Genomic DNA, 12,961 nt, shown 5'->3' with positions numbered 1-12,961 from the left:
CTTGCAATACGAGATGGTGCAATTTCCGAACCTGGCGGTGATGCAGCTGCTCAGGATGCTCTCAATACAACCTCTGTAGAATGTGATGCAGATGGGGCGGGAGAGATGGACTTTCCTCAGCCTTCACATAGAGACGCTGCTGGGCTTTCTTTGCTATGGAGCTGGTGTTGAGGGACCAGGTGAGATTCTCCGTCAGGTGAACACCAAGAAATTTGGTGCTCTTAACAATCTCTACCAAGGAGCCGTCAATGTTCAGTGGGGAGTGGTCGCTCCCTGCCCTCCTGAAGTCAACAACCATTTCTTTTGTTTTGTTCACATTCAGAGACAGGTTGTTGGCTCTGCATCAGTCCATTAGCCGCTGCACCTCCTCTCTCTATGCTGACTCGTTGTTCTTGCTGATGGTCGTGTCATCGGTGAACTTAATAATGTGGTTCGAGCTGTGTTGCTGCACTGTCGTGGGTCAGCAGAGTGAACAGCAGTGGACTGAGCACACTGCCCTGGGGGGCCCCATTGCTCAGTGTGATGGTGTTGGAGATGCTGCTCTCGATCCGGACTGACTGAGGTCTCCCAGTCAGGAAGTCTAGGATCCAGTTGCAGAGGGAGGTGTTCAGGCCCACTAGGCTCAGCTTTCCAATCAGTTTCTGAGGGATGATTATGTTGAATGCTGAACTGAAGTCTATGAACAGCATTCGAACGTACATGTCTTTTTTGTCCAGGTGGGTTAGGGCCAGGTGGAAGGTGATACCAATGGTGTCATCTCTTGAACAGTTGGGACAGTATGCAAACTGCAGGGGGTCCAGTGAGGGGGGCAACAGGGTCTTGATGTGCCTCATGACGAGCCTCTCGAAACACTTCATGATGATGGATGTGAGTGCAACGGGATGGTAGTCATTTAGGCAGGACACTGAAGACTTCTTCGGCACGGGGACGATGGTGGTGGCCTTGAAGCACATTGGAATGATGGCGCTGCTCAGGGAGATGTTGAAGATGTCAGTGAGAACAACTGCTAGCTGGTCTGCACATCCTCTAAGCACTCTACCAGGAATATTGTCTGGTCCAGCAGCCTTCCGTGGGTTGACCCTGCACAGGGTTCTCCTCATATTGGCCACAGTGAGACACAGCACCTGGTCATTTGGAGAAGGGGTGGACTTCCTCGCCACCACGTCATTTTCTGGGAGGGAGGCATCACCTGCACAGTCAAGTGATGTTGTCCAGTAGTTGGTGATGTCCTGAATGCCCTTCCATATGCGCCGCATACCGCCACTGTCCTGGAAGTGGCTGTGGATTCACTAGGCGTGTGCACGCTTTGCCCCTCTGATGGCCCGGGACAGTTTGGCCCTCGCTGTTGTTAGGGCTGCCTTGTCGCCTGCTCTGAAGGCAGAGTTCTGGGTCCTCAGCAGCGCATGTACCTCCGCGGTCATCCATGATTTCTGGTTAGCACGTGTAGTGATGGTCTTGGACTCAGTGACGTCATCAATGCACTTGCTGATGTAGCTGGTCACTGATGCTGTGTATTCCTCTAGTTGGTAGAGTCGCCATCGGTTGCAGCCTCCCTGAACATGTTCCAGTCAGTGTGTTCAAAACAGTCTCTAAGAGCAGAGATGGCTCCTGCGGGCCAGGTTTTCACCTGCTTTTGAACTGGTCTGGAGCACCTGAGAAGCGGTCTGTATGCTGTAATTAGCATAACAGAGATATGGTCTGAGTAACCGAGGTGGGGGCAGGGCTTCTCCCGGTACGCGTTGGAGATGTTTGTGTAAACAAGGTCCAATGCGTTTTCCCCCCTCGTTGCAAAGTCCACATAATGATGGAATTTGGGGGTCACTGACATGAGCTTCACGTGGTTAAAATCTCCGGAGACAATAAACAGTCCATCAAGGTGTGCGTTCTGCAGTTCACTAATAGCCCTGTACAGTTCACAGAGCGCCTCAATAGGCTGGCTATGAAGACAGTGGTGAATTATCGTGGTAAATAAAATGGTCTGCATTTAACAGTCAGAATCTCCACCAGCGATGAGCAGTATCAGGAAACCAGCACAGACTTCTTGCACCATTCTGTATCGCACACAAGCCACCACTGCGAGTCTTACCGGAAAGAGCTGCATCCCTGTCCGCTCGAAACAAGGCGAGCCCGTCCAGCTGAACGGCAGCGTCCGGGACTCTGTCAGGAAGCCACATCTCTGTGAAAACATACGCACAGCAGACTCTGTACTGCGCCGAGTATTTCGTTGGAGTCGGATGGAGCCCATTTTATTGCCCAGGGAGCGGACATTGGAGAGCAGCATGGACGTGAGAGCAAGCCGGCTAGGGTTTGCTTTTTGCCTGGCACGGACCCCTGCCGGCTTCCCTCACTTCTGCTTCCTCGCACACCACCTACGATGTCCCCACCTCCGGCCACCAGCATCAGGCGACTCCGAGGACTGTAGGCCCAATCCCCTCAGCAAGCCGAGGTCGCGTAATTTAACCAGCAGATCTTCATGAAGGTTTGTTTTTGGGCGATCTCTGTATTGTAGCAGTATCTGGCAATGTAGATAGTCGCTCTATATAGCCCCATTAATGTGGTCATACCTTTCTTATTTCTCTGTTCCACCTATAACTCTTCACTGGTCAAGTTCTCCAGTCTCTCCTGACGAGCACTGCCATGATGTTTTCTCTTACTAGTAACGTCACCCCTCTGCCTTTAATGCCTCCTGCTCTGACACATCTAAAGCAATGGAACCCTGGAATATTGTCCTGTCCCTCCTGCAACCAGGTCTCATTATTGGCTACAAAGTCATAATTCCTGGTGTTGATCCATAACCTGAGCTCATCGGCCTTTTCTACGATACTTCTTGCAGCTCAGGACACTAGTCTCCCCATGCTCAACCTTTTGATGCCTGACTTTGTCTAATGTCTTGCCAACATTTCTCTCCACAGCATTTGCACTCTGATTCCCATTCCCCTGCAATTCTAGTTTAAACCTCACCTTGCAGCATTAACAACCTTCCCACTAGGATATTAGTCTCCCTCCAGTTCAGGTGCAAACCATCCCTTCTATACAGGTCCCACCTTCCCTGGAAGAGAGCACAATGATCCAAAAATCTTATGCCCTCTTGCCTACACCTACTCTGCACTGGCTGTTTAACCCCTTTCCTCCTCCTGACTATCACCCAGTTCCCCATGTCCTGCACCTTGGGTGTAACTACCTCTCTACACATCCTATCTGTCACCCTCTCAGCCTCCTGAATGATTCAGAATTCCTCCAGTTCCAACTTCTACTCCTTAAAGCAGACTGTTAGAAGCTGCAGCTGGATGCACTTCTCGCAGTTGTAGTCATCAAGGACACCGGAGATCTCCCTGCCTTCCCACATCCTGTAAGAGGAGCAATCAACTATCCTGCCTGGCATCTCTACTGCTCTAACTGAGCGGATATAAAGAAGAAAAGGAAAAAAAACTTTACCTAGAACTTTTCGGGTTTTTTTGCTTTCTCTGACTGAAGACTCTCCATGCTGCAGTTTTGAGAGCTGAAGCATCAAAAATATCAGTCTAACTCTGTTCACTCTGACAATGGCCACCACGCTTGCCCCTGCAGTCCTTTAATTTGCTCTTACTAATCAATCCCAAACACCGACTGGTCACTGGTCAGAGCTCAACTGTCATGGTCCGGTGCTGCCTTTTTCTACCCGGTCTGCCAACCTGATTGAAATCCCCTCCTCTCAAACTTCTGAGGTCACGAATAACTGGCTTTGGAATTCAAAGATTCAAAGTACATTTATTATCAAAGTATGTATGCAGTATTCACTCCTGAGATTCGACTTCCCACAGACGGCCACAAAACAAAGACAACCATGGAACTTGTTCAAAAAAAGCATCAAACGTACAACGGGCAAAAAAGAACAAATCACTCAAACAGCAAAAAACGAGCGAAAAACACAATAAACCACCGTCAATGAAACAATCTAGGAACATTTCGTTCAGTTCAGTTCAATTTTGTACTGTCGTTTGTTGCCTGCAGGCCACAGAGCTAGTTTGCACTGAACCTGAAACACATACAACATGAACGACAGAATTTTCATTATTTCACAACCACCTGCATGTAAAACGTACGTGATATGTTTTTCATTAACTTGCCTGAGGAAGGAATTGATTATTTCCTTAATAACAGGAGAGTGAAAATTTAAGCACATGACTGCGAAGCTCTAATTTTTGCAGTTAATATTTTCAATTGAAAAATATTTATCAGAAGTGGGTACTTACTGGAAGAGGAGAATCTGAGCTATGTAGTTGATCAACTTTAACTTCAACTTCAACATGTTGACAGAAAATAATAAGCAACAGGCAGTGTAATACAAGCCTGACTGATAGCATCATCACAATTGTCTTTACGCTGGATTTACTGGAAGCAGAAATTGAATCACATGATTAGAAAGTAAAAGCTATCTGGCATTTTTTGCTATTTATTTATGGTGGAGACCAACTGTAGCTTCAATGCAGCAGGGGAAAATTTATTACTGGAGTTATGTCATCTCCTTTTACTTACTGTCATTCAGACATCCTTCCTGTATGCCAAAATCAAAAAGTGCAGATGCTGGAAATCTGAAATAAAAACACAATCAGCAAATACTGAAAACACTCAGCAGGCCAGGCAGCATCTATGGAAAGAGGAACATTTGTGCCATGTGGCAGCGACCGCAAGAACAGCATGATCAGGCATATTAATGCATGGCTGAGAGACTGGTGTAGGGGGCAGAACTTTGAGTTCCTGGATCATTGGAGCCTCTTCTGGAGGAGGTACGACCTGTACAAAACGGACAGGTTACACCTGAACCCAAAGGGGTCCAATATCCTAGCAGGCAGGTTTAATAGAGCTGGTAAGGAGAATTTAAACTAATTTGGCAGGGGGATGAGAACCGAAGTGATAGGGCTGAGGAAGGAGAAAACAGAAATAAATTAAAGATAGTGTGCAACAGAGATGATAGGAACGACAGGCAGGAGATGAGGCATTATCACAGCCAGTGGGATGATTTAGAACAGAAAGCAACAAATACTGTACTGAAAGTGTTGTATTTGAATGTTGTATAAGAAATAAAATGGACAATCTTAAAATTCAGCTACAGATTGGCAAGTATGACATTGTGGCCATCTCGGAAACTTAGCTAAAGGATGGCTGCCATTGCGAGCTGAACATCCAAGGATATGCAATGTATCAGAAAGATAGGTTAGTAGGCAGAGGTGGTGATGTGGCCCTGTTTATAAGAAATAATATTAAATTGCTAGAAAGGGATGACATAGGATCAGAAGGCATAGAGTCTCTATGGATTGAGTTAAGAAATGGCAAGGGTAAAAGGATCCTAATGGCAGTTGTATACAGGCCTCCAGAGAGCAGCCGGGATGTGGATTACAAATTACAGCAGGAAATAGAAAAGGCATATCAGAAGGGCAAAGTCATGATAATCGTTGGGGATTTTAACATGAAAGTGGATTGAGAAAACCAGGCCAGTACTGGGCCTCAAGAGTGAGAATTTGTAGAATGTCTAAGGGATGGCTTTTTAGAACAGCTTATTGCTGAGCCCACCAGGGGATCGACTGTGCTGGATTAGGTATTGTGCAATAACCTGGAGATGATAAGAGAGCTTAAGGTTAAGGAACCCTAAGGAGTCAGTGATCACAATAGGATAGAGTTCACTTTGAAATGTGAGAAGAAGAAACTAAATTCCAATGTGTCAGTACTTCAGTGGAATAAAGGAAATTACAATGGCATGAGAGGGAACTGGCCAAAGAGAAGGCACACAAGGAAGCTAAAGCTAGTGGGAAGGTAGAGGATTGGGAAGCTTTTAAAAACTTGCAGAGGGAACTAAGAAGGTCATTAGGAATGAAAAGATGAATTATGAAAGGAAGCTGGCAACTAATATCAAAGGTACTAATAGCTTTTTTAAGTACATAAAGGGTAAAAGAGAGTTGAGGCAGATATAGGACCAATAGAAAATAACACTAGAGATACTTAGTAAGAGACAAAAAGATGGCAGAGGAACTGTATGCATATTTTGCATTAGTCTTCACAGTGGAAGACATCTACAGTATACCGGACATTCAAGAGTGACGGGGAAGTGAAGTAGGTCCAGTGAAAGTTACAACTGACAAGGTCCTCAGGAAGTTTAATGCTCTGAGGGTAGATAAATCTCCTGGATCTGATGAAATACACCCTCAGGTTCTAAAGGAAGTAGCTGGAGAGATTGTGGAGGCATTCATAATGATCATTCAAGAATTGATAAATTCTGGCGTTGTACCAGATGACTGGAAAATTGCAAATGCTACTCTACTACTTAAGAAGGGTGGGAGGCAGCAGAAAGGAAACTATACATCTGTTAGCCTGACATCAGTGGTTGGGAAGTTGTTGGAATCAATTGTTAGGGATGAGATTACAGAGTACCTGGAGGCATGTGACAAGATAGGCCAAAGCCAGCATGGTTTCCTGAAAGGAAAATCCTGCCTGACTAAACTATTGCAATATTTTGAGGAACTTACAAGCAGGGTAGACAAAGGAGATGCACTAGATGTGGTGTGCTTGGATTTTCAGAAGGCCTTTAACAAGGTGCCACACATGAGGCTGCTTAGCAAGATAAGAGCCCATGGAATTACAGGGAAGCTACTTACATGGGTGGAATATTGCCTGACTGGCAGAAAACAGAGAGTGGGAATAAAAAAATCCTATTCTGACTGGCTGCCGGTTACCAATGGAGTTCCACAGGGGTAGGTGTTGGGTCCGCTGCGTTTAATGATGTAATACAATGATTTGGACTATGGGATTAATGGATTTGAGGGTAAATTTGCTGATAATACAAAGGTAGGTGGAGGAGTGGGTAGTGTTGAGGAAACAGAGAGCCTGCAGAGAGATTTAGATAGTTTAGGGGAATGGGCAAAGAAGTGGCAAATAACATACAATGCTTGAAAGTGTATGGTCATGCATTTTGGTGGAAGAACTAAATGGGCATTTATTTTTAGAGGTATAGAATATAAGAGCAGGGATGTGATGTTGAGGCTCTACAAGGCACTTGTGAGACTACACTTGCAGTATTGTGTGCAGTTTTGGGCTCCTTATTTTAGAAGAGATATACTGACATTGGAAAGGGTTCAGAGAAGATTTACGAGAATGGTTCCAGGAATGAAAGGGTTACCATATGAGGAATGTCTGGCAGCTCTTGGGCTGTATTCCCTGGTTCAGGAAAATTAGGCGGGATCTCATAGAAACATTCTAAATGTTAAAAGGCCTGAACAGATTAGATATAACAAAGTTATTTCCCATGGTAGAGGAGTCCAGGACAAGAGGCATGACTTCAGGATTGAAGGACGTCCTTTTACAACTGAGATGTGGAGAAATTACTTTAGTCAGAGGGTGGTAAATCTGTGGAAATTGTTGCCACAAGTGGCTGTGGAGGCCAAGTCATTGGGTGTATTTAGGGCAGAGATAGATAGGGCATCAAAGGGTATGGGAGAAGTCATGGGAGTGGGGATGACTGGAACAATTGGATCAGCCCATGATTGAATGGCGGAGCAGACTTGATCGGCTAAATAGCCTGCTTCTGCTCTTATATCTTATGGCCTTATGGACCAGTACCCTTTATCAGCACTAGTCTCATGAAAAATTAACTATATATCTTCAGTGTGAGAGAGCAGCTTTCTAAGAAAATACATTGGAATGGGACTGCTGGGGCAGGGAATAAACTAAATTGAGCATAAGCTTATGATAATATAGCATAGGTCAGGGGTGGTGACATGTGTGCACATGATAGCACATGCAAAACTTTTGTTAGCAGGCAATATGCAATGCTATCCTTCTTTAAACCCCATCCATACCATAAAGATACATAATGATTATCTTTACAACCCAAGAGCAGTGAGGTGTTGTCAAATGAAATGCCGAACACTAGCCTGGCACCAGCCAGACAGCTGCACGAATGCATGATATTGGACGATATGATTTGAAATCCTCACAAACCTAGTGTATACATCAGGACTTAGTTTGTAAATGGCTTCACTCTGGTACATTTTTTCTTCTGGATATTCAATGATAATAACAGTCAATGATGTACATATTTTAGCATCTACATGAATTTTTTGCAATAGACATTAAAACTATGGTATTTAAATTTATGGGTAAGTTATTTTTAAATTGTTTTTAGCCTTTTCAAATTGTTCAGAATGTCAGATACATCTGCAAAGAAACAAAAACATTCAAAAAAATGGGAGAACCAGTACATATTTTCAGGATGATAGAGTGAAAGATTTAAGAAGTTGATAAAGCATCATACATCCTATGTTCTTAAACAGTAGCATTATGAAACTGTTGAGAAATGGCTTTGCGATGAACGTGAGCAAGAACAAAATGAACACATTTCTCAAGAAATTGGCAACATCAAAAATGCAGTCAAATATTTTAATGACATCTATTTTAGATAGATCCAAACTAATTCTGCTAATTTTGAGCTTTCAAAGATATTGCTAAACATGGAAAACCACTCGGTGATGCAGAATATGTTTAAAAATCACAGCTACTTTCTGCCATTTTTCCAGACAAGAAAAAATTACTTAACTTATTAAGGACTTGCCAGTGAGCAGAATACAGTAAAAGATAAGATATTAGACCATACAACATACAGGTGGCCCCCGTTTGTCAAACGTTCACTTTACAACAGCTCACTATTACATTAGTACTTGTTTTCGCTAACCAAAGAGCATTTTCGCTTTTACGATAAAAAGACGTCCACTTTATATGTGTGTTTACCCTGAAAAGACTACCATGACCGTGAAGCCTTGTGCGGGCAGTTGTGTTCATATGCATGTACGTGCGTATGCGTGTACGTGCAGATTTGTTTTCTCCAAATCAATTTTGGCTCGCTGTCTTCCTGATTTTGATAAGGGAAACTACACCTTAAATACAATATTTCTACTTTATATAGGCTGTATATTTATCATATCATTCCTGCTTTTACTATATGTTCATGTTATTTTAGGTTTTATGTGTTATTTGGTATGATTCGGTAGGTTATTTTTTGGGTCTGGGAATGCTCAAAAATTTTTCCCATATAAATTAATGGGAATTGCTTCTTCACTTTACAACATTTCGGCTTACAAACAGTTTCATAGGAACGCTCTACCTTCGGATAGCAGGGGAAACCTGGATTTTCTGCCTGTTTAGGAATCAGTCCGCACATTTATTTCTGCTACCAAAGTGCATGGCCATGCATTTTCCAACATTGTATTTCATTTGCAAATTTCTTGCCCATTCTCCTAATCTGCCCAAGTCTTTCTGCATCCTACCTGTTTCCTCAACACTACCTGCCCCTCCACCAATCTTCCTATCATCTGCAAACTTGGCAACAAAGCCATCTAATCCATACAACATAAAAGAAGTGGTCCCAACCCCAACACCTGCAGAACATCACTAGTCACTGGCAGTCAACCACAAAAAGATCCTTATTCCTGCTCATTGCCTCCTACCAATCAGCCAATGCTCTAACCATGTTAGTAACTTTCCTGTAATAGCATGGGCTCTTAAATAGGTCAGCAGCCTGATGTGTGGCTCCTTGTCAAAGGCCTTCTGAAAGTCCAAATATACAACATCCACTGAATCCCCCTATCTATTGTAGTTGTAACCTCCTCAAAGAATTCCAACAGGTTTGTCAGGCAAGATTTTCCCTGAAGGAAACCATGCTGACTTTGTACTATCTTGTCCTTTGTCACCAAGTACTCCATCACCTCATCCTTAACAACTGACTCTAACATCTTCCCAACCACTGAGGTCAGGCTAACTGGTCTATAATTTCTTTTCAGCTGCCTTCCTCCTTTCTTAAAGAATGGAGTGACATTTGCAATTTTCCAGTCCTCTGGCACCATGCCAGAATCTAATGATTTTTGAAAAGATCATTCCTAATGCCACCATAATTTTGAACACTACCTCTTTCAGGACCCTAGGGTGTAGTTCATCTGGTCCAGGTGACTTATATACCTTTAGCTCTTTCAACTTTTTAAGCACCTTCTCTCTTGTAATAGTAACTGCACCCACTTCTCTTCCTTCACACACTACAACATCTGACATACTGCTAGTGTCTTCCACAGTGAAGACTGATGCAAAATACTAATTTAATTCATCAGTCATCTCCTTGGCCACATTATTAGTTCTCCTGCCTCATTTTTTAGCAGTCCTATATCCACTTTGATATTATTTGCTAGCTTGCTTTCATATTTCATCTTTTCCCTTCTAATGATTTTTTAGTTGCTCGTTGTAGATTTTTAAAAACTTCCCAACCCTCTATCTTCCCAGTAACTTTTGCTTTGTTGTATGTCCTTTCTTTTGCTTTTACAATAGCTCTGACTTCCCTTGTCAGCCATGGTTGTACTATTTTACCATTTGTGTATTCCTTCATTTTTGGAATACACATGCCCTGCACCTTCCTCGTGTTTCCTTAGAAGCGCACACCATTGCTGCTCTGCTGACATCCCTCCCAGCAGCTCCTTCCAAATCACTTCGGCCAACTCCTCTCTCATACCATTGTAATTTCCTTTACTCTACTGAAATACTGCTACATCAGACTTTGTGATCACTTTGTAAGGGTTCTTTTTCCTTAAGCTCCTTAATCACCTCCGGTTCATTACATAACACCCAATCCAGTGTAGCTGATCCCCTAGTAAACTCAACGACAAACTGCTCTATATTACTGATTGGAACAAGCATGGCAGAATATCTAACAAAAGATATTAGTTCCTGTAAATTTATTTCCACAGATGTTACGTAATTAGCTAGGCTAGCCATTATTGCTTAATTGTGTAGGTGTGATGAAATATGCAAAGAAATGGCTAATTTGGTAAAATTACCTGAACACACTACAGGGGCTGAGACATACAAGGCAGGAGTGAAAGAACTGTCTGGTTGGCAAGTCAACTTATCAAAAATAGTTTCCGTGACAACTGATGGTACACCCAGCATTTTCATTGACATTGTCATTGTTTTCAGTGAGAAACTTAGTCAAGTCGAATTGTAGGAGTCAGCTTACTGAAGAAACTAGTGCTGTGTGCATAGCTCTCAATACAACCAAATACAAGCTGGATAAAAAATATTAGCCATTGTGAGTGCAGCAACAAAAACCTCACTGAGAGTAAGGCACGTTTGTTTCCCTTTCCTTTATTTTTTTATGAATATGCACCAAAATTTATAATTTCACATTCACATTTTCTATGGTATATACACAGTACAATATCAATACTGTTTAGAAATTTCAATTGCTTTAAAATATTAATATTAATAATTTTTGAACAAGTTTTCTAAATCCTTTATTTCAATGTGTCATTCTTCTATTAATAGCAAAGCAATGTAAGTAAGACCCTTGACTGGTCATCTATGACAAAATCAATATACAATCCAGTATACAAGTCAGGGAGGGAGGATATGGAGAGCAAGCTGTTGCCCATGCAGCAGGCTCCCCCTCTCCATGCAGCAGATGAATCCAACGGAACAGCAGATTCCAATACAGTCTGACACCAGCGGCATCTCAGGAATTGACAGTCAGCATTGAACTCAATGTAGGACAGCCTGAGGCACTCCAGCTCGAGATTTTTTCCCTCAGGGTTATTTCTGAAACGTTACCAGTGAATGGGTATAGCCGCAAGGTAGCGGAAGTTTGAGATCAGAGTTTTCCTTCTCCTAGATGATTCCATAGTTGACAAACCCCATCTGACCGAAGTGACTTGCTTTAAGGTGCCAGTAACCCACCCATCTTTGCCCCTTCTCTTGTCAGTAGAAACAGTTCCACCAGGCTTAGTAGCTAAGTCACATGTGAAGGTGGACTTGGTTGTCAGAGGCTATTTGAGATGCATGCCATTAAGAGCCTGTGATAGATCATGGTAGCTTATAATCACTAATTCCACTGGCTCTGACAACCTTAATGATCCCTCCCCTGGCTATGACAGCCTTAAAGAAAGAATATTTTTCATCATAGACTGAACTTAAAAGAGAATCTGAGCTGCCAATGCACTCCTGATATCAGCTGTAAAACTGCCAATTTCCAGTCAGTGAATTTCTACCAATTCAACAACAGGCAGAAAACAATGCATTGGGGTTGCACAAGTTTTCCTACACACATCTATTGCATGAGGCGACTGAATTAAAGCAGATAATCTCTCTTGTAATCATAAGGAAGTGGGGGAACATCTTTGTTTGATGATATAGGGCAGAGGTGTTCATTAACTTGTGGAATGTAGATTAACACATGCAAACTGGTAAAACAAGTAAACCGCCATACCAAGATTTTCCAGTCAAAGCAGCAATTATAATATTGAAACTACTCATGTTACTCTTCTGTGTAACAGTCTCAATGCTGTGGACGTAAAATTATCAGCAAAGGGAACTGAAATATAAACCTATTTTAACACACAATACCGCAATTCTTCTCCTTGGAAATAATTCTAAAAGTTTAGTGATTTTAACCACCAGAAATTCTTATTGTTAAAATTCAAAACAATTACTTTGACCCGTTTTCTAGTGGGTTTGCAGAGTTTTTCTACTTTGATTTTACTTGTTACCCACCAATAAAGTATACAGGAAAATTGTAACAGATGAGAACTTCAATTCTTCTTATGAGATATTCAGCTGCCTTAAATCAGTGCTGTTTTATGGAGGTCTATATCAATAGTAGTAGAAAGCTACACTATTCTAGATGTGATTAACCCTGTGCTTCTGGAGGAGCTACATCTTCAAGCTAAAATCCAGCCCAATAAACAAGTGTGGGACCTAACATTCTAACTTTGGACTGGACACTGTTATGGCAACTCAGAAAGACACATCAATAAATACTAAATGAAAAATCAAAAAGAAACTGAGGATTTTAGAGATCCTGAAATAAAAACAGAAAATGCTAGAAAAACTTAACAGATTAGGCAGCATCATTGGAAAGAGAAACTGTTAGAGTTTCAAGTCCATAAACACTGTTCTT

General features: G+C 42.4%; 1 protein-coding gene across 2 annotated transcripts in view; it reads right to left on the bottom strand.

The window, feature by feature from the left end:
* Positions 1 to 12,961, bottom strand: part of LOC140733643 (adhesion G protein-coupled receptor F4-like) — a 118,901-nt gene that overhangs the window by 88,170 nt on the left and 17,770 nt on the right. Inside the window, exons 2-3 of one of the 2 annotated variants that reach the window (XM_073057257.1) lie at positions 4,516 to 4,571; positions 4,233 to 4,371 (exon numbers count right to left, since the gene is read on the bottom strand). In XM_073057257.1, the coding sequence (XP_072913358.1) occupies positions 4,233 to 4,346 (114 nt within the window). In that variant the 5' untranslated portion in view covers positions 4,347 to 4,371; positions 4,516 to 4,571. The remainder of the gene's footprint in view (positions 1 to 4,232; positions 4,372 to 4,515; positions 4,572 to 12,961) is intronic. The other variant, XM_073057256.1, reaches the window with a different exon arrangement.

The sequence above is a fragment of the Hemitrygon akajei genome, chromosome 9, assembly GCF_048418815.1.
Source record: "Hemitrygon akajei chromosome 9, sHemAka1.3, whole genome shotgun sequence".
Classification (NCBI taxonomy): domain Eukaryota; kingdom Metazoa; phylum Chordata; class Chondrichthyes; order Myliobatiformes; family Dasyatidae; genus Hemitrygon; species Hemitrygon akajei.
The sequence above is the reverse complement of the archived record's forward strand: the minus strand, read 5'-3'. Positions and strand labels throughout refer to the sequence as shown.